Source organism: Watersipora subatra, chromosome 4 (genome assembly GCF_963576615.1).
Source record: "Watersipora subatra chromosome 4, tzWatSuba1.1, whole genome shotgun sequence".
Classification (NCBI taxonomy): Eukaryota; Metazoa; Bryozoa; class Gymnolaemata; order Cheilostomatida; family Watersiporidae; genus Watersipora; species Watersipora subatra.
Genome location: NC_088711.1, coordinates 27,178,586 through 27,204,735, shown reverse-complemented (window position 1 = coordinate 27,204,735; position 26,150 = coordinate 27,178,586). Strand labels below are relative to the sequence as shown.

General features: G+C 37.1%; 1 protein-coding gene and 4 non-coding genes across 8 annotated transcripts; 4 read left to right on the top strand and 1 right to left on the bottom strand.

Annotated features, from left to right (window-relative positions):
• Positions 1 to 432: 432 nt before the first annotated feature.
• On the top strand, positions 433 to 26,129 carry LOC137393576 (uncharacterized). Of its 4 annotated transcripts, none has more exons than XM_068080198.1 (17): positions 433 to 629; positions 5,852 to 6,088; positions 13,307 to 13,476; positions 14,440 to 14,707; positions 14,901 to 15,068; positions 15,619 to 15,816; positions 16,334 to 16,414; positions 17,198 to 17,314; positions 17,755 to 17,895; positions 18,919 to 19,086; positions 19,384 to 19,575; positions 19,807 to 20,009; positions 21,464 to 21,656; positions 22,337 to 22,507; positions 23,657 to 24,168; positions 25,172 to 25,371; positions 25,794 to 26,129. In XM_068080198.1, coding segments are annotated over exons 1-17 (3,165 nt in total). In that variant the 5' UTR covers positions 433 to 484; the 3' UTR covers positions 25,795 to 26,129. The 4 variants fall into 4 exon arrangements, with proteins under 4 accessions (XP_067936299.1, XP_067936297.1, XP_067936298.1 ...); XM_068080196.1 differs by having other exon boundaries at positions 16,334 to 16,495; XM_068080197.1 differs by having other exon boundaries at positions 16,334 to 16,495; positions 25,172 to 25,383.
• Positions 2,834 to 2,906, top strand: Trnaa-agc (transfer RNA alanine (anticodon AGC)). The gene has a single exon. It is a non-coding gene; the product is annotated as a tRNA-Ala (tRNA).
• Trnaa-agc (transfer RNA alanine (anticodon AGC)) lies at positions 5,314 to 5,386 on the top strand. The gene has a single exon. It is a non-coding gene; the product is annotated as a tRNA-Ala (tRNA).
• Positions 7,165 to 7,237, bottom strand: Trnak-cuu (transfer RNA lysine (anticodon CUU)). The gene has a single exon. It is a non-coding gene; the product is annotated as a tRNA-Lys (tRNA).
• On the top strand, positions 13,686 to 13,758 carry Trnaf-gaa (transfer RNA phenylalanine (anticodon GAA)). Its single transcript has one exon. It is a non-coding gene; the product is annotated as a tRNA-Phe (tRNA).
• Positions 26,130 to 26,150: the final 21 nt, after the last annotated feature.

Genomic DNA, 26,150 nt, shown 5'->3' with positions numbered 1-26,150 from the left:
GAATTTCTGAGCTGCTGTGAAAAATGAACTGAGAATTATTGCGTTGGTGTTATGCGCAATTACTGTGTTCATGTAGTTTATTTTTAATATTATCTTTTTCCATGGTCACTGTTAAAACTTCTCTCTTTAAGCTGTAGCATTATCATTCTTATCTTGCAGAGAGTCAGCTCCCACTGGTGTTAAATACGATGACGTTAAAAACAATCATGATGAAACTTCTTTTAAAGTTGCACCAGCTCATTCAGAATCTCCTCGGACATCCGAGGCTATTCCACCGTCACACAAGTCAATTTCATCTGTATCCATTTCTACCTCAGCCAAGTCTAAACCCGTCTCATTGATTAAGACTGCATCAGCTCTACAGAAAACGGTGCCGGCTATGCCCAAAGCCATTTCGCCCATCTCCAAATCTAAAGCCTCAGTTCAGAACCCACCATCACCCATACCAAAGGCTAGCTCACCGAAGACACCATTGCTTGCTCCCATGTCTCCACCTTCAAAGCCTACAGCAAAAGGCATAAGGTCTAACGTAATAGTTACAGAGAGAGTGATTGAGATCGAGAGCAAAAAACGCCCGCAAGTTTCCGCGCACTCAGACAATATTAGCGCCACGGAGTACTTCACAAAAGGTGAGTTATCTATGCGTGTTTGCTCCCTTCAGTAAGCCATATAAGTCTTGCCTTGATCTCAAGACTGCTAGAGACCAACCTGGCCCATGGTTTACCAGTTACTCTAATAAACATATTTGAAATCATTAAATACTTATATCATGGTTTGTAAATAATTCTGGTGTTTCATTCTAAAACAATGAGTTCAAGATATTATCAATGATATACAGCCCCCAAGGATAGGCTACGGCTATCATATGGCCGGGGTTTAATGATCGTGCTCTGTTACGATTGTGCTAGCCTGGGTTTCAGAGCTAACACAACTCTCGCGGGGCGGTCGCGTTGCCTTGTTAGGTTTTGGAAAACATGACTTGCTGTTATCGTCTCATTAGCTCATTCAGTCAGTAGGCCCCGCAATTCTCAATAGCAAACCTTGAATTTCTACAATGTAGGAGTAACACCTAGAGGTGAAACGAGACCGGTTTTTTAAGTTCGAGACGAGACTCGAGACACTGTCTTGTGAAAAGTCGAGACTCGAGACACGAGACAGTAAAATAATGAGCATTTGGTGATGATTTCACTACACAAGTACCAGCTACTCGGTATATATAAATTAATAAATCTATTTTTAAATTGAATTTTCAACTGGTGTAAACGATTTAAATACAACATTTTAATTATTATAGTGATATGCATGTAGTTTTTGTAAACAAAAGTGACACAAACAGCTCTAAAATACCGAAGTTATATATTCTAAGAATTTTGAGCTTGATTGATCATAATTATTATAAACATATTGCTTTGTACATGTATATTTTTACCATCTATTGAATAGTTCTTACTTTTTAATGTAATGTGTAATGAAACCGATAGCCGTCGCTCTACAAAGAAATACCGCAACTAAAAGAACACACGATAACACTTTCATTCTTATTGTTTCATTAATGTTAAGTTTTGTTTATGTGTTAACTGTAGTATGTGAATTATATTTAAATTGTACTCATGAAATTATATTAATTACTGTATACATGTATATTCTTATATTGAGTTAACAAAACGTCATTGTTAACCGAACACGGACTATGGTCGACACGGCCTTTCGTTCGTTTCTCCGTGTCCGGGCAAGTTTTACCCGCGATTGGTAGTATATACGTAAAAGAGGCCCGAATTTTATGAAGGTCAGTTGGTGTTTAGACACGATACGATAAAATACAGACATTTTACCCGCAAAAGTTATCCAATTTATTAAAGTGGATTATCCGAAGAGCAATTAGATACGACCCGGTATCTGTTTTAAGAACACAGAACCGAACTAAAATATAACAGGGCCGTTGTCCGGACTACATGATTAGACTCAGTGGCCAACATAATCAATAGCAACAGGTAGTAACGGACCGGGTAGAACTTTAAAGGCAGTTGCCCGCAATCCGTTACAATATATGGAGTTGTTGCTACCGCAAGAAGCCATGTTTTAACGACCGTGCGCAGGCGCTTTAGTTCTATTTCCTGTCTCGAGTTTGGCAATAGTTAACTCGAGACGAGACCGATACGAGACGAGACAGGTCGATACTCGAGACGTCTCGTGTCTCGTTCCACCTCTAGTAACACCTAACTAACAAAATGGATCCATGGAAAATAAAACATTTCAAATTATCTACTTTTACTAATTTTGAAATTGGTAGGTATCGTAGTATATACTTAAAGTTAAATATAATTTACCCAAAATCAACCGAACAACAGCCTTTTTTTCCTAGTTTTTAATTAATATTTTGCCACCACTAACATGATGCCCACATATGCCACCGCCTACATGATGCCCGTCGCCTATCCTTGTGGGGGCTGTATATCATTGATATTATTTAGTATTTTAATCTGCAATGTCAAGCTCTAATACCATTGGCTAGTTAAAATTGTAAAACTATATTAAAATGCAACATCCTATTTGTTCTTTGAAAAGTATTGTTTAGGCCGGTTCATAAATTGAGAATATTATTTACGTTGTGCAATAAAATAGTCAATTACAAAGATTGCGGTACCTTGCAGTACATCAAAAACTACTCGCCTCTGATGCACATAAATGCCTTATGCTACGTAAGGCGATCGTAATAAACGAACTTTGAGACGCGCTCATTATATTACTGAATGCTACAACCAATCATAAAGGAGCGCTTACGTTCGTTTATTTCGCGACATCAGACTGTATGTAACGAGGCCATTGGCATGGAGGGGATGTAGCTCAAGTGGTAGAGCGCTCGCTTAGCATGTGAGAGGTACCGGGATCGATACCCGGCATCTCCAGAAATCTTTTAATTACTTTTTTTCGTGCTTTGGTTAGTTTCATCTAACCAAAGCAAGAAATGCTTTAGATGACGTTGACGAGGTGATGATTGTGTAAGTAGAATTACTAACTGCCTTATTATTTGTCCATAAATCAACATGATCAAACGAAACCTCACTGGTTTTGGTTTGAAGCATCTGGTTCAGCATTTATAGACTGACAGGTAATTTATGTAAACAACTTTGAAATGCTACGCTACACTAACAGCAAATCCGTTTCCAAGTCTGTGACTGACAGTGATTATTGAAGACAATCTCGGTCTATTTTCAGTACAGGAAGTGTAGCCCTAAAAACCTAAGACGCCTGTCATTCTTCGCTGAGTTATCAGCAACGCTCCCAAACATCACTCATAAGTTTGTGAAGGTCACTCGTTGAGCCATGCTTTTGACTAGCAGAAGTTCAAGCTGAGCAAGTTTCAGGTTTTCAACGCAACCCAGTGCCACCAGAATGGATATTTTTATTAAATAACAAATATAAAAAAGAGGTTGTTTTGGTAATCTAAGGAAAAAAGTGACAATTGTGACGACAGTGATTTTAAAAGTGACGACAGTGATTTTAAAAGTGACTATTCTGACAACAACTTTGTGTGGTAGGACCCCCCACTGTAGGTCACGGGTCGAACGAAAAAAACAACTATTGAACACACTAAAACTAAATGTTTTTTTAAACATAAATATGAATAAAAACATACAGGACTATCATACTGAAACAGACTTAAAGCTTAAATAAATTATATTTAATATTTTGCTTTCCTTAAAAATATCTCCTGTCAAAATTATATTATATAACATTGTCAGTAAACATGTACTTAGGTCCTGTTGGTTATTAAAGGCTCTGTTTTTAGAATTAACTTTTCTAACTTTGTAATCTTTGTAAACTTTGTATATCTTTTAGTAGCAAGACTTAAATAACAAGTACAGTCATACTTCAACTTACGAGCTTAATGCGTTCCGAGACTGAGCTCGTATGTCAATTTACTCGCATGTTGGTGCAATTTATTTATATATAGAACAATTAAATATATATTGATTGGTTTCCACACTCTAAAATAAGCAAATAAAACACTCAAAACAAGATATTGTAACAGAAAGAACATGTTGGTTATTCTCCTTACGTACTACATGCTTTCAAAAAGCAACAAATAAAAAGTCATGCAAGGAAATGTGATTAATTAAAATGTAAAATTAAATACATACAATAGCAGTTAACACTCGCGTTTGCCAAGGAGGGAGACATAAGTTATCCTTCGTTACAACAGTTGACTTTGATAAATTTGGATTTTATCAAAGTGTTAAAAGACAAACTTAGAAACAAACCTAAAAGCAAACTTTCATTTTCAACTAAACGTAATTAAAATTTCTTCGGCGTTCATAGTTTAAAGTTTCTTGCTGGTTAGCGAGAAATCTTTCCTTTTTTTCGCTTTCACGACTAGCCGGCCGTTTTAAGATAAACCTATCTAACAACGTTTGCCTTTGTCGCCCTTGCAAGATGTTGCGATAAGGACGAACACAAGTGTCGTCACAAATGGTTAATGCACGACCACTAGCCAGCTTGTCCGAATGTCTATTAAACAGTTTGGATAGATAGCGCCGGCCTTTTCACATAGCATCGTTTCAGTTACGCTGTCACCGGCCAATTGTTTGTCCAATGCCATCAGCGGTCGTGAAAGATCGCTGCACCGTTTAGAAACTATGGTTAGTCCTTTTGCGAACTAAATGCTCTGAATATAATCCTTCTGTTTAATATTATGAATGTATTTCTGTCATATTCACGAGCTAGCTCAATCACGCATACACATTTCGCATATTTTTCAATATTTTTCCGTTTAATATCAATTGTTATCATTTGCTTTTTCTTTGTACATGTATTATCTTTCATTTTACTGGCAAACTTTCGGTCTACGCACAGTAAGTTTAATTCACATAATTCTGCACAAAAAACACGGTACAACAGTATAACCTGAGCAGTTGAAAAATACAGAGTGATGCTGTTCTCATAAAACACCTCCGGCATACTTGGCAACTGACTCAAGTGCTCGTATCTCAAACATGGCTCGTATGTTAGTGCTAAAACTTGCTCGAAAGCTGGCTCGTATCTCAAGTTTCTCGTACGTTGGAGCACTCGTAAGTTGAAGTATTACTGTAAAGTACACGGCAAGGCAGCTGAAGAATTGCATTATGGTATCTGTAGCCCAAACCTGTATTGCTTCATATCGATGGGCCATGATTAACATGAATAACGATAATGTAAAATTATTTTGCGGCTCGGATATAATTACATAGAAAGACCCGATTTAGAAGATTTAGCCCGCGGGACCGTTGTGTTTGACACCGTTAAAATAGATGATCAATGGAACGATAGCATGGTGGGGATGTAGCTCAAGTGGTAGAGCGCTCGCTTAGCATGTGAGAGGTACCGGGATCGATACCCGGCATCTCCAATTAGTACTTTTTAATTTTTTGTTACTTTGCTTTGAAAGTTTGAGGTTATAGATGATCAAATGAAATTAGTTTAGTTTCACTTACTAGTCCTTATAGTGCCAATCATTCATATTACTAAACTAATTAGTATTATCATTGACCTGAACCTTTGCGCAGGAACTACTTTGTAGTTACAAATTTTAGCCCCATGCAAAGGAAGTTTTTTCACCAAGTAACAGCGGTTACTCTTCAAGCACTCACTAAGCAGCTTCTCGTACCTTCTTATCTTATGCACCAGCTGCTAATCTCCCCAAAAGGGAATTTATCAAATCATGACTTTCAAACCCTGGCTGCTAGTTAACAAGGCTTTAGCAGAGTGCCTATAATTACTGCTACAACCTATCATTTATTTACTTCTATGTCTGGAAGTTTTCACTAAATGGCAGATCTGTTTAGTCTAATTACAATATTCACCATATTTGTAGGAGATGTGCAAGTTGAAATACCAGTCGAGGATGAGAGTCCGATAGACAGCTATGAAGTGAAGATCAGCAATGTCGAGCCAGAAGAGTTTGACTGGGAAAAGCTACCCATTTCGCCTCTGCGTGAACGGAAGATTGTTGTAGAGTCAAAGGAGCGTGTGGTGCCTGTCAGAGATAAAGAAATAATCATTATAGAAAGAGAGGAACAAGGAATAACCATAGATGTCGCTCTCAATTCAGGTAAGTGTTTCAAGCTTGAACAAAAGACAATCACTCAAAGTGGGGCTCGAACCCATTACCCTTGCTCCACCGAATGAGCTACCCAGGCTGACAGAGGACTTGATGACGGCCTCTTGACTCGAACCCATTACCCTTGCTCCACCGAATGAGCTACCCAGGCTGACAGACGACTTGATGACGGCCTCTTGGTGGGGTGTTAAACAAATTGATCACTATGATCTGTTCATTATCAAATTTAGAAGGAAAAAACTACTGACTATAACATTGGAAGAGCTTATTCATTGTAAACATACTTGTCAAGTTTTGTACATGTATTAATTTGTACATGCATTAACTTGTACATGTATTAACTTGTACATGTATTAACTTGTACATGTATTAACTTGTACATGTGTTAACTTGTACATGTATTAACTTGTACATGTATTAACTTGTACATGTATTAACTTGTACATGTGTTAACTTGTACATGTATTAACTTGTACATGTATTAACTTGTACATGTGTTAACTTATACATGTGTTAACTTGTACATGTATTAACTTGTACATATGTTAACTTGTACATGTATTAACCTGTACATGTGTTAACTTGTACATGTGTTAACTTGTACATGTATTAACTTGTACATGTGTTAACTTGTACATGTATTAACTTGCGTAATACATGTACAATACATGCTTCATAACAATCGGCAGACTGGCTTCGCACCGATATGAACTATTTTATAAAAAATTTCTTTTAAGCAATTAGTATGTACAAAATCTTTTTAGTGCAATTTAGTTCTTTGTTACAGATGATAGTAAAAAATTATAGATTAAAATTCTGCCTGCTTTGGCAAACAGTCATTAAAGATGTCTTTTACATGCATTTTCAAAAATGTTGCCGAGGTTGCGGTGTAACAAGCTCTACTGACAGATATCGTATCATGTTTGCTTACACACTCACTATACATATATATAATTTTAAATTGCTCCTCACCCTTGCATAAACTATGCAAGAGTGAGAGCCAAAGGCATTCTCATTCCAGTCTTAATGTGAAGCTGATGCGTAAAACGAGGTTAAAAAAAGGTATGCGCCCGAGGTGGGGCTCGAACCCACGACCCTGGGATTAAGAGTCCCATGCTCTACCGACTGAGCTACCCGGGCTGCGTGATGAGGTGCACGATGTTACTGTTCAATTGATGATATCGAATTTTATGTTGGCAACGTTTTTGTTTACACAATCTTTCATTCGTTTCACCATTGTCTTGCGTATAACATCCCCATTAGTTGCAACAGTTGTAATAAAAGCTATATTTTGCTCTCTTGTTTGTTTACTGCGAGCAGATACATTGCAAGTTGTGTTGTGGATTGGATATCAGGCCCCCAGGGTTGATACTCCTCCAAATGGCCCATTAGGCTCGGCCCAAAATCACGTTTTAGGGGGTTTTCAGACTATAGGGCACTGTCGGTGCTACTTTAGGAGGGTTTCCACAGCAAAGCCAGATAAAGGGCCCATGTTTCTCATAGCTTTTTTCACACTAGCTTCTGAATCATATTGGATGTTTAGCGGGGCGTGGAACCTGGGCGCCCCCTAGAGAACTCTTAGTGTTTAGGGGGTGTATTTCAAATTGACCATCCAGGTAATTGGGGGTACAATATCCAAGTCTGGGCCTAGCCAGGTGGGTGTTTCTTTCAGAGTATCAACCATAGAATAGTAAACCTTTACTATTCTATGGTTTACTATTCTATGGGTTTACTATAACTATGGTATCAACCCTGGGATCAGGCAAACCATTCCTAACGAGAAGTGTTAATTAGTGGGCATCTGAACTTTACAAGTTTGCCTGTAGCTAAAAACTTATATTATTAACTTTATTTAGATTGTTTGGCTTAAATCTTCTCAATTTAAAGGATGAACTTGATAGCTTATTGATATGATTGTAGGCAAACCTTGGCTAAAATAATGTATGACATGAGCTATGAGAAAAAACTGGTATTCTGTCAAAAAATTAACCTCGCATACATGTATGGATATCTTCCCAAAGTAAGATTGTGTGTCAGCAAATCAAATTGAATGTTGGCTTACAACGCTGGCTGCATATGATTGAGTAAACAATATTACAATCTTCAATTACGCGGGTCACTAAAATCATATGCGTGAACAGTGAATGGTAACTTCAGTAGATTACATTTCTGATAATCATCAGCATTCTGTTTTTGTTGGGCCTGCAGCTTGCCATAGTCACTACCCAATAGGTACCTGCATTACCTTTTTGGTGATTTCACATTTTTTCTTTTAGTAATGTTATCGGATAACAGTGATTAATTGTTTTAAAAAAGTCAAATATGATATGCAAACATTACCCCTTATTACAAACAAAAACGACAGTAGCGATTTCATCTTAAAATCTATTGTCTAACACCACAAATTAATATATACTAGTGTAAACAGGTAAATCATATGCAAATTTACCTTCAAAAGTTACATCTTTAAACCATCTCTAAGTCGTCTTGCATATACATGTATATTTTATAATACTCTAACAATTAGCCTTTTTTATGACCTGCAAAATGCTAAAATAAAGGTTATGATAAAAGGTTTGATGAAGCTCTCAGAGATAGTGCACGCTGGCAAATCTTAACAACTCCTCAGCCATTCAGCGACTCCTATCATATTCTTTAGTTGTATTCTCTTGCTATAGATTTCAGCGCCTCAATGTAAACAGGCCTGTTAGTTAAAGGTTGACTTGCAACAAAATTCACATTACAGTTATTTGGTATCATAAGATTCACCATGTCTTACTCTGTTGTGTTGTAGGTGCAAAATATATGGAAATGTGAAAACAAGCTCTTAAAAGCTCAAAAACGAACAGTTAATCGCAGCCACATGAGACCACCGTAGTTTGGATTCGCTTTCCAAAACGGCTCAAATGTGACGTAGTTGTTACAGGATGGTTTCTGTTTACACTTTCATGCAACCTCACTCATCGAAATATTTTCACAAATATACTTCACGCATTCAATAAAACCATGTCTATTGTTTTTACGCGTCTGTTTTATCGTCATTGTAATGCTGTCACTTTTAGCACTGATATCTTATAACTTACCGTAAAAATTCGTTAAACTTTTTAACCTTAGCTCGAAAGAGTACATATCATTGTCTGATAATCATGACGAGCCTGTTGGTCACCTGTGATAATCGAAAAGTGCTGCAAAAATTATTTGCGAAGTAGTGGGTCACATGATCAGATTACGACTTGAAGTTTGAATAATGCCGAAATAAAACTGTAAAGTAGCGAGCATCTATATTTGATACAGGGTCTTCGGTAAAACCCGAAGTGTTTGTCATAAACTAGTAATACGATAAGTTTTATATTGAGCTTTTTATTGGCCTTTCAATTCACGTGAGAACATACGTGACAAGACGATAACCAAACTGGAATGACTACGTCAGATAAATAAACAGATTCCAATCTACGGCGGCTTTTCGTTTTTGAGCTTTTAAGAGCTGGTAATCACATTTCCACGTATTTGACACCTGCAACACAACAGAGTAAGACATGGTGAATCTTTTGATACCAAATAACTGTAATGTGAATTTTGTTGCAAGTCAACCTTTAACTTTTTTAGAATGGCTTCATAAAAGCTATGACAGTCCGTCTAGACAGTTTCATTGCACTGTTTCTATCATTACACCACTCTATTAATTGTAGTCATAGGTAAGAATAACCAACTTGTTTCAATGGTAAATTTCATGACTGGTTGTCATCTTTAGTGGTTGTCATCTCTACTGATTGTCATTTCTACTGAATGCCATTTCTACTGATTGTCATCTCTACTGATTGTCATTTCTACTGAATGCCATTTCTACTGATTGTCATCTCTACTGATTGTCATTTCTACTGAATGCCATTTCTACTGATTGTCATCTCTACTGATTTAGCTGATATATTAGTATTTTAACAATAGCTGATTATATGTAACTAGCTGCATTACCCGTCTACAGGAGCAGATTCATGGGCAGCATAAGGTTTATTGAGAGTTGTCTTTCATACGGTAAAACAACTCCAAATATGCAGTTACATCTCCCTCTCTCCATCTCTCTCTCTCTCCTTCTCTCCCTCTTTCCTCTCTCTCCGTCTCTCCCCTCTCTCTCCCTCCCTCTTTTCCCTCTCTCTCCCCCCTCTCTCTCTCTCCTCTCCCTCTTTCTCCTCTCTCCGTCTCTCCCCTCTCTCTCCCTCTCTCTCTCCCTCCCCCTCTCCTCCTCGCTCTCCCTCTCTCTCCCTTTCTCTCTCCCTTAGTTCAACGCAACACATTCAGATAGACAACATTTTTGGTTTTTCTGTCGGGCGTATGAAGAAACAGTTTTCGGCGTGTGCCTACTTTTGAGCAGGCGACGTATAGCTGGTCATGGCTGATGCAGGGTGACAGTAAGTCGATAGCAGCTGCTCTCTTTTCACAATAGCGTATCGCAGCCCTCAGAGTACTCGTGAAAGTTCTGTAATAGTAAGTTACAGTAGGCCTACTCGTAGCTGGAAAAAAATTAGTAACTCGGCTGCTGAAGGAAATGAACATGACCCACTACCACGAACAGCGGCAAATCCAACGTTATTAAGTAGTGGAGATGTGGCAATTCATAGACAATACAACATCGTATAAGAAACACCTTTTTGATGTGGAAATTTAGTAGGTGAGAAATGCGTTTTTCCAGTGGCTCCAAGAAACAAACGCTTACGTGACCTTCTCGGTACACGTTGGCAGTAAATATTAATTGCATGTAAATAACTACTCATTAATTTATTTTATTTAATGAATGGTACATTTGTATAGCTGTATAGACACCTTTGTATATGCCGCAGAACTCAGGAAAGGTGCTTAACACGGCAGAAAATTTGCCATTTAAAAAGCGTGCTAACCGGGGATCTCGGTTAATGCGCTCGAGCGGTGAAAGAAAAACAACAGAATCGCCACACCTTTATATAAGCCGCTTGGCTCGAATCGTCAGAGAAAAGTAGCGGCTAATAGTCCATATTACGAAATTACGATAATTAGTACTCATAATTAAGTTTGCTTCGTACGACCGAATCGAAAAAGGAAAGACCGCTCTATAATCTATCGCATCACCAATATTCGGAAGTTATCGGTAACTCAACATATCGAGAAAACAACTCCTAAAGATACAATATTAGCATATCAGTATTTATCGTTCATCCCTAGCCTGGGCATGGCTCTCGTGGGGGATTTGGAGAGAGATTTGAATCTCTCTCCCAATTCCCACGAGAGCCATGCCCAGGCTAGTTCATCCCTACGATGAATAGGTTATGTATAGTAGAGGCGTGTACTAACCGGAGAATCCCGTTAACGCGCCCTAGATACCTAGTAGCGGCTAATAGTCGGAAAAGTACGGTACTCTATAAGGCGGATAATCAATCAGACACACAGACAACGATTGCCGTTTATATAGTAGATTTCAACTATCTACTATATAGAGAACAGCGTTTTTCTAGTGGTTGCAAGAAACAACCTTCACATGACCTTCCCGGTACACGTTGGCAGTAAATATTAATTAGATGTAATTTACTACTCATTAATTTATTTAAAGAGTAGTAAATTTTTATTTAATTCACTACTAATATTTACTACTAATTTAATTTTACTACTTACTCATATTAATTAAGTTTGCTTCGTACGATCGAATCGAAAAAAAGACCGCCATATAATTTATTTATACTGCTCATATTTGGGAGTTATCGGTGACTCAATATATCGAGAAGACAACTCATACTATTAGCATATCAGTATTTATCGTCCATCCCTACGATGAATAGCAGGTTACGTATTATAATAGAGGCGTGTACTAACCGGAGATTTCCGTTAATGTGCCCTAGCGGTGAAAAAAACCACAGAATAGACACGCCCTTATATAAAAGTAGCGGCTAATAATCCGAAAAGTACGGTACTTTATAAAGCGGACAGACAGATACACAGATAGATAGACAGACAACGATTGCCGTTTATATAGTAGATTATCACTCGAGTAAAAGCTGCAATTGTGGCAGAAATTGTAACCTGAAAGATCAAAATCTGAAAAAAAAAACTTTACAAAGCAGCTTTATTGGTCATTTAATCAGTTTAATTACATTGGTTAATACTTGCTAAAACTATTTATTATTCATTAATAATAATAACTACTTCACAACCCGCGGTATTTAACTCTGTATTGAGTGCCAATATGAACTGTTGTGTTCTATTTGACATCTTTCCTTGTTTCTTTAATTATCGTTATTTTCCTTTGTAAACATTCAGACCTCAACTTGCAATTGCCTTAACGTAAAGTTTTTTCAACAGCTGACATGAAAAATTAGAGAATAGAAAATTACTTCGATTTTATGGACACGCTTAGGACTAAACTTTTTTATCATGTGCACCATTCCATGATAGTATCTATAATACTAAAAAGATAATACTAAAATAAATATCTATACTATTTTAGTATTTTGTCACTCAAGGGTAGGCGTAAGGAACTCGCACGAGGCCTTAGTCTAAGTTAGAATGTCTTTGTATTCCTCTCACCATTTCTCCCTACCATCTGTCTCTGTATCGCTATCACCATCTCTCCCTACCATCTGTCTCCTGTATCGCTATCACCATCTCTCCCTACCATCTGTCTCCTGTATCGCTATCACCATCTCTCCCTACCATCTGTCTCCTGTATCGCTCTCACCATCTCTCCCTACCATCTGTCTCCTGTATCGCTATCACCATCTCTCCCTACCATCTGTCTCCTGTATCGCTATCACCATCTCTCCTACCATCTGTCTCCTGTATCGCTATCACCATCTCTCCCTACCATCTGTCTCCTTTATCGCTATCACCATCTCTCCTACCATCTGTCTCCTGTCTCTAACGCAAAGTCACAGTGACGTTGAAAACCTCTTTATTGATTACTCCTTTATTTATTTGTTTTACGTATAATTTAGTCTTTTACATTTGGAATTTACAGTTATATAAAATTTATTTGTATAGATAATGTATCTGATCAGCTAAAAAAATTTTAGTTGTCAAGTGAATTAAACAAAATACGATGTCAACTATTGACTTTATCAAGTTTTATGGAGTTGTAACATGTTTAATTTGTAAGATTTTCAAACATATCTGCATATCATATTCCTTCGCCAGTTCAGTTTGTGAGTAACAAGTAATTAGATTCGATGTTGACATGCATACTTTTAGGTTACATAAACTATGAAACCAAAGATTTTACTCATCCTGTCACCAAAGAAACCGTGTCTGTTGAACAAGCTATCAAAAAGGGTTACATCCAGAGCTCGGAAACAGAAGCTAATGCAGCAATAGAAGCTTTTAAAAGGAAGGGTTCAGTCATGGAATATAAAAACACCAAGGTATGTTTTGTATTTATTGAATTGAACAGGTGGTTGGTTCTTTTTTTACTATTAATATTTGCAAGTAAAACTACTATTAAGACATCGGAGTGGTTGTCTCAGGTGCTATCATGTCGAGAAAATAACCTGTTCAATTAATATTTGGTGCTATACGTGTGTTACAATGGATGTTCGAACTACACTGATATTTACGACATTAGCGATTGTCAGGCGAAATAGCTCAGTTGGGAGAGCGTTAGACTGAAGATCTAAAGGTCCCTGGTTCGATCCCGGGTTTCGGCAAATACCGATCCTGGTAGCTGATATTACTTTTTTGCACATGTTTGCTAGCTGAAACCAAACCATGCATTTGTAATGGAGGTAAAGATAATATTAAAGCGTATTTTAGAATTTATTCTGTTCTCCTATTAAAGTGCATTATGAAAACTATTTTGCCATTATTTGCTGTTATCATGTTATAATACAGTATTAACAACGCTTTCAAGTCCAGCACTACCGACTTTACTGATTGTTTTTATTCGCTGAATTTTGTGATACATATCATGATATGATTATTTCCTTTTGCCAACTGTGTTTTATATGTTTTGATATAATAGTTTGTAATAGTTTCTAAAATGACACCTCACCTCCTATCTCCATGATATTCCGTCTGTTGTTTTAATAGCACATGGCCTGAAAATTTGATTTTTCACTAGTAGGGATGTTATTTGAAGTGATTTTCAAAGCATTTTGTTAGTACATTAATTTGAGTGTTTATAAGCCACCTATTTTTATTAATATTACAACAGTGATTATTTTAGGTGTTATTGAGTTTCCTTAGAAAAAACTATTGGTAATACATGAATTATCAAATGTAAGATGAGAACCAACTCAGTAGCTTACCACAATTATGATTGTGTCATCAGTACATAATTCTAACAATATTCTTGCTGCCTTGAATAAGTTATTTTTTATTATTTTCAGGATGTTGAGTATGTCAGAGATGACCTAAACAACGGTATGTCATTCAAGGAGGCTATTGAATGCAATCAGATAGATACACAGGCAGGAACAGTCAAACACCCTGGCTCATTAGTAACCTTCAGCCTGGCTGATGCTATAGCATCTAACCAGATAGACGGTGATTCTGCCTGGTTCACCAGCCCCAGTTCCAAGAGACTTTTTAGTATTAGTGAGGCAATTGCCAACAACGTGATGGATTCGCATGGTTACTGGTGCAGCCAGCTTTCTGGTAAGCAAGACAATGCGCTTCATTTCATTGTTGATTTTACTTGGTATATTATTTCATCAACATCGTATTAGTAAATTCTAAGCGTCTGGGATACAGACCTTCATGGGTCACATTAGCAAAGATTTCATGCTATTGTGCTATTATTTCTAATCTTCATAGCATAACTCAATTAGTTTTTAACTTTTTATTGTAGGCCTGAAGAAGTCGTTTGCTGAAGGTCTCACTCAGGGCTACATAAAACTTTTGACTCCTGATGACCAAACAAGATGTATATTGACTATCGTGAAGAAATTTGCAGTCCATGATGTGATACATCCGGTTTCTATGGAGCACATAGACTATAACGTAGCGGTGCTAGAAGGTATTGCAAATTCACATATTTCATTCTGTGTTTACTTCATATGCAACAAAACCACATTTGTGCTACATTCTCAGCATAGTGTTGACAAACTGTAAGTCAAATGGACCCACTTTAAAGGACCCAAAGCAGACCAGCCAATAAATAAATAATTTTGTCACATTGCACTGTCACAGGCTAAAATCATTCCGGGGTGCAGCGAGTAACCAGTCAAAGTCCAATGTAAAATTTTGTCTTTGTTTTTACAATATGCAAGTTATAATAATAATAATAATAATAATAATAATAATAATATGCATGTGTCTATAAGTACAAACTATAAAAAGTGCATCTACATGTAGTAGCTGAATATTCTATTCACACGCGCCATTACTTATTCACCTCTTTACATCATAAGAATAGCGAGAAGGGTGAGACAAGTCTGTTATAGAATGAGCAGATGACGTTTGTTAGTACTATTCAATAATCCGAGATGTGTGCACTATTTTATTGGAGCATCTTATATTGTACTTTCAGTTTTATATGTTCCATTATATGAATTCGGTCTGTGTAGGCGTTGTGAATACTGTGGAGGGGGTATACAAAAGCCCTGCGACCGGAGATGCTCTACTCATAGATGATGCCATAGCCAAAGGTCTGATACGGGGTGCTCTCTTATCTACCCGCACAAATAGGGAGCTTCTGCCAAATGAGCCCGTGGTAACAGAGAAGAAATGCTACACAATCACACATGCCAAGGACACGAGTTCTGGTGAGCCCAACTTTCTTCTTCACTCGATACTTTACCTTTCTACTCTGTTAGCCTGGCGTTTTGTTTTCACTTAACTACGAATAAACAGACATGTAGGTCATCAACAACTCTAACATCATAGGTGTTATCTGCAGGCTTCTTTTTGTCTTTTTCTATTTGGGTCAACAGTTCAGAAAAACATTCAGGAGCTGTAGAATTATTTATTTGTTGTTCATAAACCTGTTGCTGTGATACTAATAAAATTGGTAGTATTATTTGCTTGTTGTTTACACAAACACCGTATTTTGCCATTATTGGTTCTCCCATGCATATACACATACTTCTATATGATTTTTCCAAAATCATTCGCAATACTGAGAGCAAGCCTTCCCAAGTGGCTCAAAACGACTTTGTATGCGACTCATTTAATTTTTGGCCTTGAGTAGCTCCTGTTAACCAAATAATCAGTAAAAATGTGTTTTTGTCAAAATCCAACATGATATTGCTGAGTTTGTGATTGCTCCGCTGTCTTTGACAGGTAAAAACCTGACTATCAATGAAGCTCGAGGAAAAGGCATCCTCGATGAGGATCTTACAACTTTCACAGATATGACTAATGGTAGGCTGTACTCCATTCAAGAAGCGATAGATAATCATTACCTTGTCGCTGTTCTTGAGGACCCTGCTGCTCCTGCTAAAGGTGTGTAAGGTAGAGAAGATTTTGTCTAGCTGGGCAAAATGTGAAAATTAACTTATCTGCATAAATATAGGCAGGTCCTAGCCGTAGCGTTCCTTAGAGAATGTGTGGTGATGACAATGCTTTCATATTTTGAAGGAACTGTTAAAAACAGTTACAGAACAAACTAATTTATTTTAATCACGAGTAGTTTTCTCACTATATAACATGTAGTTGCCAAGCTTACAGCAGTAGCACAGATCAATGACTAACACAAATCAAATTGCCATATATCCAGTCCACTATCAACTTAGCACAGCCAACTAAAAGCATTTATGTTATAGTTTATGTGTTATTATCTATTCATACTCGAGGCTTTTGTGAAATTTTGTTTCTGATAATATTCTGGCTAATATTCGTCGCAAAAACAAGTCCCGCTGCTAATATCGTTGCACGTGTTGTTATTATACCGTATTCCTTCAAGTGCCCATAAAATCTATCATGTGAGTTTTTCTGGTATGACCAGGCATATTATGTTGCTATTCCTACAGTTCCTGTCATGGCTATAAGTATCAAAGTTAGCGAGACACAAATGCTGTAGCATTATGCTGTGATTAATGTTTAATATTTTTATTCAAATGATGACTTTTTATTGATAGTACGGTAGCACCTACCCATAGTAGCCCTTTATTTTGCATATTTTCATATCATTGCATGATTTGACAGGTACAAGGTTTGTATCAACCAAGGTTCATAGGATTGCATCAGTTGTTAATCCACGGACCAAACAGGAAATTCCTGCCAATCAAGCGGTCAAGGAAGGAATTATCGACGAAGAAACTGGTAATAACATTGCGTTGAAATATTTTTTACTTATTTGTACGGGTTGGACAAAATATATTACATAAGCTTTATTGTATAGTAATAGCTCGCACATCTAGGGCAGAGAATATGCATTGAAACTCATAGCAAATTTCTAATATGCCATTCCTTTTGCAGCGATTATATCATAATCCTTGGGCAGTTGTTCAATTGAGTAGTGAAATGTATGGTTCATTCTGTTATCAGTATATTTATATCATAACCAGTTATTTGTAAAAGTATGTAATATGTGCACCCATATTGAGGAGTTGCTAGCTCTTGCATTGCTATAAATCTTTATAGTAATTTGTTCCACACCCACGCGACACTTGAATTTGAATAACGGTTCTTGTTTTATGTGATGCAAAAGTTTTCTCCATGAAAATTGAGCTGAAATAGTTTATAAAACTCGCTTTTTCTAGGAGATTATGTAAACTTGGATGACGAAAAGATAAACATGTCAAACGCAATAGAGAAGGGGCTGATTAAGACTCGTCCTACACCGACACCAGTTAACAATGTGCCATCCTTCTCTATCACTGCTATCACCAATCCCAATAATGGTAAGATGCCCAAGTACTTACAATGCAAGCTGTGTAGGTGCTGTCAGAGGAAGAGATAAGTTAAAAAAGATTAGATTTTTTTTCATTTGTATATTCGTAGTAATTACCTATATTTGAACACAATGTTTCTCATTATATGATTATGGAACTTTCCCTGTTTTAGCACCGATAGCGATGCTGCTTCATGGTTATGTAAAGTACATACAAATATGTCTGTCTAACTTTTATAGTTTTTTGGTTACAGGTATATACTTGCACTTACATTGATATGATCTGTGATTTGATAGTCTAAGAGCTGTGATTATACTGGCACTTACATTGATACGATCTGCGATTTGATAGTCTAAGAACTGTGATTATACTGGCACTTACATTGATATGATCTGTGATTTGATAGTCTAAGAGCTGTGATTATACTGGCACTTACATTGATATGATCTGCGATTTGATAGTCTAAGAGCTGTGATTATACTGGCACTTACATTGATATGATCTGCGATTTGATAGTCTAAGAGCTGTGATTATACTGGCATTTACATTGATATGATCTGCGATTTGATAGTCTAAGAGCTGTGATTATACTGGCACTTACATTGATATGATCTGCGATTTGATAGTCTAAGAACTGTGATTATACTGGCATTTACATTGATATGATCTGCGATTTGATAGTCTAAAAGCTGTGATTATACTGGCACTTACATTGATATGATCTGTGATTTGATAGTCTAAAAGCTGTGATTATACTGGCACTTACATTGATATGATCTGCGATTTGATAGTCTAAAAGCTGTGATTATACTGGCACTTACATTGATATGATCTGCGATTTGATAGTCTAAAAGCTGTGATTATACTGGCACTTACATTGATAGGATCTGTGATTTGATAGTCTAAGAGCTGTGATTATACTGGCACTTACATTGATATGATCTGTGATTTAGTATTATTGGAGTTTCGCTAAAAATAAATAATTTGAAAGACCTTATGTGTATGACCGTATGACCTTTGTGTGTTATGCAGGGGAGCTGATGACTGTGACAGACGCATTGAGACACGGTTTTCTAGATAGAGGCAGGAAGCACTTTTTCAATCCCTCCACACAAGCTGTCTGTAGTCTCATAGAAGCCATCAACAATGGTTGGGTACATGTGAAGTCTAATACGGATACCCGAGGGCTCTCTCCGTATGGTAAGCGTTTATAATTCAACAATCACCAGAATGTAGCGTCAAGGAATACCTTGATATCTAACGTCATTCTCATACATTGAAGATTGAAAGTAAAAACCAGTAGAGAAAACCAGTAATACACTCTACCGGTTATCACCTTCCGTTGGACACGAGTCATGTTGTCATAATATATTTTTAACAGACTAACTGACGCTGTTAGCTAATCTCGTTCATTGCATACGGCATCACTTCTGTCATATCTATAATATTACCATTCTGTTAAAGGCTATTATTTTTAAATGCTCCTGATTTTTGTAGGTCAACTTCAGCCTCCATCTTCAAGTTACGCTCAACAAACATTTACAATATTGTCTGTGAGAAATGTGAAACTTGGAGAGGAGGTATCGGTAGCCACAGCCATATCACAGGGTCTCCTTGACTCTTCTAAACAGAGATACAGGAACAACATGAGTGGAGAAGTATTGAGTCTCGACCAAGCGATCAAACAAAGTATGTATGGTTTATCTTGTCTTAGATGTTTGTGTAAGCTTAAATCATTGGCTGGTCTTACTACTACACTTAGCAGGTGGCATGTCAAATAACATAAAATATTCGTATCTTACAATCAGACCTATGTTTGACAACACGCTTTGAGAGTAATTTTTTTCATTAATGTAAATTGCCGTTATAGTCACTTTTCTGAGTTTCTTTTTTCTTATTGTTGCCACATTTGTTACATAGATTTGATAACTCTCGTTCCAACGGGCTATACTTCCACTAAAACAGCCAGTGTTACTCAGCCCGCATACCCAACAATGAGAGCTCTTTCCACCCCGTCTACACCCACTCTCCAGTCCCGTCGGCGCCATCCTTCCCAGAATTCACCAGCAGTCTTGTTGCCCACCACTACTATTGCTGCGGCTTCACATCCAAATGCATCCATTGTAAGTCAGCTCATGTTGAGTCAATGTCTATGAGCTCACGGTACAGAGCTGGTGCATCCTCGTCTCGTAGTGAAGCTGTGTATAGGCTATTTGGTATTGAAACTGAATAAGTTCATTATTTCTGCTTTTGCATGAACCTCTTAACATTGTGATTTATGCAGCCTTTGGTCGTTGTATTGTTTTGGTGGAGAGAAAAGTAAAAGTTTTACACCTTGTTAGCAATCCATCAAAGTAGTCAGCCTCAAGTACCTTTCACAATAAATTCATCTCAGGCACAACTTCTAAAACGTGTTTTGCTTTCACTGGGCTACTTCTGGTTTGCAGTGGCCCCTTGTTATCTGAACAGTCAATAGCTGTCCAATTAAATGTGAGATCAATGTTTGGATAGCGATGATGTTCACAAGTCAGAAGATGCTGGCATAAGATATTTAGTACTGCAATATCTTATATTAGTGAGGCATCGCTATGTTACTAATTGTTGTACAGTACTACATACTATTCAATCATTTTTCATTCAATGTATTTCCATGTATTTCTGAAAAGCATGTTTTCAAGCGTTGCAAATGGGCTCTCTGCCAAATCCTCTTCCCAGCTGCTCATTATCTATTTTGATTGTTTACTTACTGAAACTGGTCTTGTTGTTGGCATATATAAATTGGCTTCGTTATAGTGAAAGTATGTACATCATTGGGGGTGTAGCTCAAATGGTAGAGCGCTCGCTTAGCATGTGAGAGGTACCGGGATCGATACCTGGCACCTCCAAATTTATTGTTGCTACATGGCAGATCATTTGACTTTGACATCCTTATGTTAAAGAAGGCCTGACACAAGACACGCCGCTATGATATCGACAAAAACTAATTATATGTTTTTTCCCTTGGGCTGCTTTTTATGTGGTGGGATAATGAAATTTCGACACCTTGTGTGTTTAGTAAACAAAAACGTTTGAACATTTGCATGTTTTCAATAAAGCTGCAAATGGAGATTTTGTATGCACCATTATGGTAATGTTCTCTTAGGTTTTGTAAAAACGAAACAAAAGTTCAACTGTGCCAAAATTTCTTGAATTCTATGGCAACGTTTATTCGAAGATTTAGGTAGAATGACAATGAACCCAAAATCATATTAGTAGTATGATTTGTTTTCCTGATAAATATAAGGGTGTCACAAATAGAGTTTTTCAAAATCATCAAGCAACAAAAAATGAAGCAGTAATTTCATCACAGGATTAAATGTTTAGATAGTCGACTGCATAATTAGAAATAGTTTCATATTTTTCACTTAGAAGCGTTCCAACAATGATCAATTGTTTTATGAGGGCATTATTCTTTTTTACTGTGAAGTTGTCTGCTTCGTACCCATTTCCATAAAACGCACACCTTTAATATCAATGACGAGCTTGGTTTGATGATCTACATTTATCTATTACTAATTGTCACTATTTACTTCTACAGGCGGAGCCTGTGTACACTCAGATTCGAAAAGATCACACGAGGCACCGCAGCGGGCCCAACCAGTCATCTACTCAACCTGAGGCTATTGATCTCTACAAGGCTAACGCAAGAGGCCTTATTAGCCATGCTAAAGGAGAGGTGACAGTTCCACAATACGGTGTGACCATGCTTGTAGATGACGCTCTTATCCAAGGTATGGCCAAGGTTTTCTATGTTTCTTTTTGGATTAAGTATATTTTATGCAAATTACGCTAATCAAAATTTCATTGTTTACTGATACTACATTTATATAGATGAAGCAACTGCATGTATTAAGTTGTTCTCATAAGCAAGTCACTTCGCTAGTCTAGTGATTTGAGCGAATCCAACATGGCCGATGTTGTGCGATCGATTACTTTCTGATAAATGAGAATATTCTCATTAGCGCTGTTCACAATTCAGTCAACAGTGATTATTGCTTGTTAAAAAAGTTCTTATCCATAAAATATAATAGTCATTTTTCACTTGAGTCAAGCAATTACTACCTTATTGCTATAACCTTGTTGCTAATTTATCCGTTTCATCTTTTTGAACGAGATGAAATCTAAGTTTGCTGCAGCCTAGCCTATATTTTTTGGTTTTATACTTATTTACTGAGGCTTGTACACTCCTTAACTGTGGGGGTAGACAACTTCCTTAACTAGGCACGCTGTTGGTTCAGCTACAAGTTTTTTCACTAAACTCCAGGATATGCTTGTCAGAATGCAGATTAATCCGCACAAGTTGATTTTACAGAGAAAGGAATTTAAGGGCAAATGAGCCTTTGTTGACTATTGAATTCCAACCTGTTGTTCATAGGTCAGGTATTTTATTATCAATACGGTATTTTTACAGGTTTTGTAACAATAGGCATCCCTATCAACATGCTATCAAGTCGACCTTTCGATCCCAGCTCCTTTGCGATATTTGAAGCATTTAAAAGAGGATTTGTCAACCCAGTCACCTTGTCTGTGAGACATCCCGCTACTGGACAGTTTATGTCTATGGAGAGTGCCCTCACTTCTGGTTAGTACTCCTCCTAGTTGTGGATATTCCTTATAGTTGTGGACTGCTTGTTCTGTCAATTGTTAGTGATCCATAATGATATGGTTTGTCTGAAATTGTTAACAGATATAGTCAAATCCCTACCTACAATCACACCGATGTAAGAACTTTTCAACGCACAATGGAAAATATGTAGTAATGTTGGACTCGGCGCCATAGAAATTTTTAATATACAAATTTCGAAGTTTTTTGAAATTTTGTGTTTTTGTGAGCGTTGAGTGATTAGACAAAATTAAAAATAAAGCTAACGACTAAAAATACTATAGAATATACAAGCTAAGTTTATTCAAACATCACTTGGTGTAGGTTAGAGTAAGTTATGCCATGTATATCCTTTACCACTCCTGCTACCCGTCGCTGGGCCTACATTTTTGTTCATTTGTTTCTCACATAATGTAACAATATAAACTATTTTTATTGATTATTATTATATTTATTTAGTTTATTGTATAATTTATACAGTTTTATATAATTCATTTATTTTAATGACATTTGTAACTACTTGCCATATTTATTAAGGAGCGATTATAGGCTTTTAGTCAGCGGAATGACTTAAACAAATTACACTGAATTTTTATAGAATTATTCGCTCCAACAAACGACGCTTTTAACTTAGAAAACGAGTTTCCAAATAAATTAACTTCCTATGTAGTTTTGTCTGTATTTTAATGCAGCTAACAAATCTATCGTATCTATCTAAAGAAGTTGATTTGACAAGCAGCAGTAGGTTATCTGCCATCATAACTCTTTCATAATTGATACAATATACCTCTCTATATGTACATGGCTGCCGCACTGCTACATATGATTTTGGTACATACATACATACATACATATGCTACAAATTGGTCAATCACCACGAGATGTAGATATATACACAGTGTCTCAGTTCCATGAGTATTGTTTTATTAGGTTTCATGTTAGGGAATGGGTGAGCTGTGGTCACTCAGGTTAGTCTACCTGTAAGTGTCTACCTGTAAGTGTCTACCTGTAAGTGTCTACCTGTAAGTGTCTACCTGTAAGTGTCTACCTGTAAGTACTCGTGTCTTAAAACGTCTCGATTGCTCTTTATTTTTTATTCGTAAAATTAGTTTTATTAACTAATTTCAGGCTTGCTGCAGCCGAGGGCGAGTACCAACTCTTCACCTACTCATCCCACCCTCAAACAAAACTCTCTTCACACAAAGAAGGTTCGGCGGTCTGAATCTTTGGGTCGAGCAGAGACTGACCGGCGAAGAGTTCAACGAAATGCATCGTTACACACAAGCACCAAGCAGCACACCCAAAGCCAGGAATACCATAATTACGGTCAACCTCTGCTGACCCCGCATTCTCACTATCAGTCGATCAAACCATCCAGAGTCGGTCTCAGTCTTGGACATGGCTCCGGTAGCATGACTTTAACCACGAACCGCTCTGGTTCACATCTGGTGAATGGTAAACTTTACAGTAGCAAGGCTGGACACATTATAAATTCTAACGGGCAAGTGGTTAACTTGTCAGACGGAGAAGTTATGAGTTTAGCTCAGGCTGAGCGACTGGGTGTGGTACAAAGGCTGGTGGATAACGACTCACATCTTGCGCAGAGTTATGTGCCTGCCGCTAACATGATGTTCAATAGGGTACGTCTCACTCACATCTCCTAATAGTTCAAACAATATAAATCTATTATGAAGCCGAGTTAAATAGTTTATGCCAATCTCATTGTGAAGTTACACTTTGATAAATTCACATCAAGCTCTTTCGGACAACTATTTGCACAGTACACATTGGCTAGGTGGTTAATCGTTTTTATGCGCGAACAAGTAGTTTTTAACCTTTTGGAAATGGCTCTTTATCGGAGAAAGCTTTTTGTTTTAGTTAGTAAGCTGTACGATACTCATCAGTTTGGGCAGATTATATTTAACCACGACTAGCGGTATTTCACGTGCCATCTACTTACACAATTTTATCTTTTAGGAGCCTTCGTTGTCCGATGTTTCGTCTATGAGGAGTCGAATAAGTTGTATTCGTTTCTGTTGTACTCCAGTGTATGAGTAGAGTAGCTCCGTGTCGCTAACAAGTTGCATACATATCTATAATTAAGGGTATATAGCGGGTGATACTTTCCTTAGTTTGCTTCCGCTTCTTCAATGGAGGTTTTCAATTTTGGTTGCTCTTTCTTTCTGATATTTTCCTGCGTTGCATTTTGTATAGATATCAGTCTTCAGAGCTGCTTTCTTAGAATTTCACTGTCATTCGCATGTTTTATCTTTTGTGGGGTGACATCGGGTGTTCCACTTTCTTTCTGAGCTTACACCCTCGAAGCATACATGACGGTTTAATATATTCAACTACTGAAGTAGTTTTAAATATGCTGGGCCTATGCTCCTTGAAGTAATGTTAGCTCATGAGATCAGTTCACTTTACGTCAATGTATTTTTGTAGTTTTTTCAAAAGAAATTAATTTTCTCTGTGATTGAAGTTATTTGTTCTCACACCAAAGGTGTGCTAGTATCATTAGAAATCATGTGTCTACAGGTGTTATGAGCTGTTCATTAACTGTTAGTCAGTACCATTTAGATAGTAGTCACAAATCGCAACGTATGTTCACTTCTAATGGCCTCCTCTGACTGTTACTTGTAGGACCCGGTTTCTTTTTCACCTAAAGCAGAAGACAATGGAGTAACTGTAGTACATATCAGACATCATCGCTCATCCGATGATAGCCTTGGAAGTGATGGCTTGTACTCCACACTTCCAAACAATCAACCAGTTAATGGGAGCAACACTCTACCACCCCGTCTTCACCAGCTGAATGATCATTACGCTGAGATCAGACACTAGTATGCATTTAGGTTTGCTTTTGCTCTTTAGCTGGTTGTTTTACTTTCTATCCGTACATTCAGTCTGTCTTTATTGTATTATCTGCAAACTCCTATCTTCAGATGATATCCAGCCATTCATATCCAGCCATTCATATCCAGACATTCATATCCAGCCATTCATATCCAGCCATTCATATCCTAACGATTTCGCTCGGTGTAGCCTGTCATGGCTTGTTATTCTACCCAAACAAGTTGAAGGAGGTGCATGAATACCTACTCCAGTCATTATGTGCTCATCACACATCATATGCGATGCTTCCAAATTGTCTTTATATAGTCAAGTTTCCATAGAAAAATGTAGAATATTGGCAAATGATATTTTAATATTGGTTCTATAGCATCTTCTAATGTTTTTTAGCAATGAACGTATATGTTTGCAGATAAAGCTGTGTGGAACGCAAAATGAGTACCGGCCCATTTCTGCCTGCTGAATCATATACTCTGTGGAACAAGTCCAATGTGTTTAGCTAGGAACTCTCGACATTAATAATTTACCAGATCTATTTTTATTCTTTGTGTTGGCCGTCCATTCTAAAAAATGTCTTATTAGCTTCGTTATTTTTAATTTGTATAATTTTTATATATAGCAATTATATTTTATTAAGAATTTTATTGATTGTGTTATTTCATGGTGTTGTGTATTGCTTTTATTGAATTTGCCATCTCTTCATTGTTGTACTGCGTTGAAATAGTACTGTAGCGAATAAATCTTAAGAAATCTTTTCGTTGTTCCATGA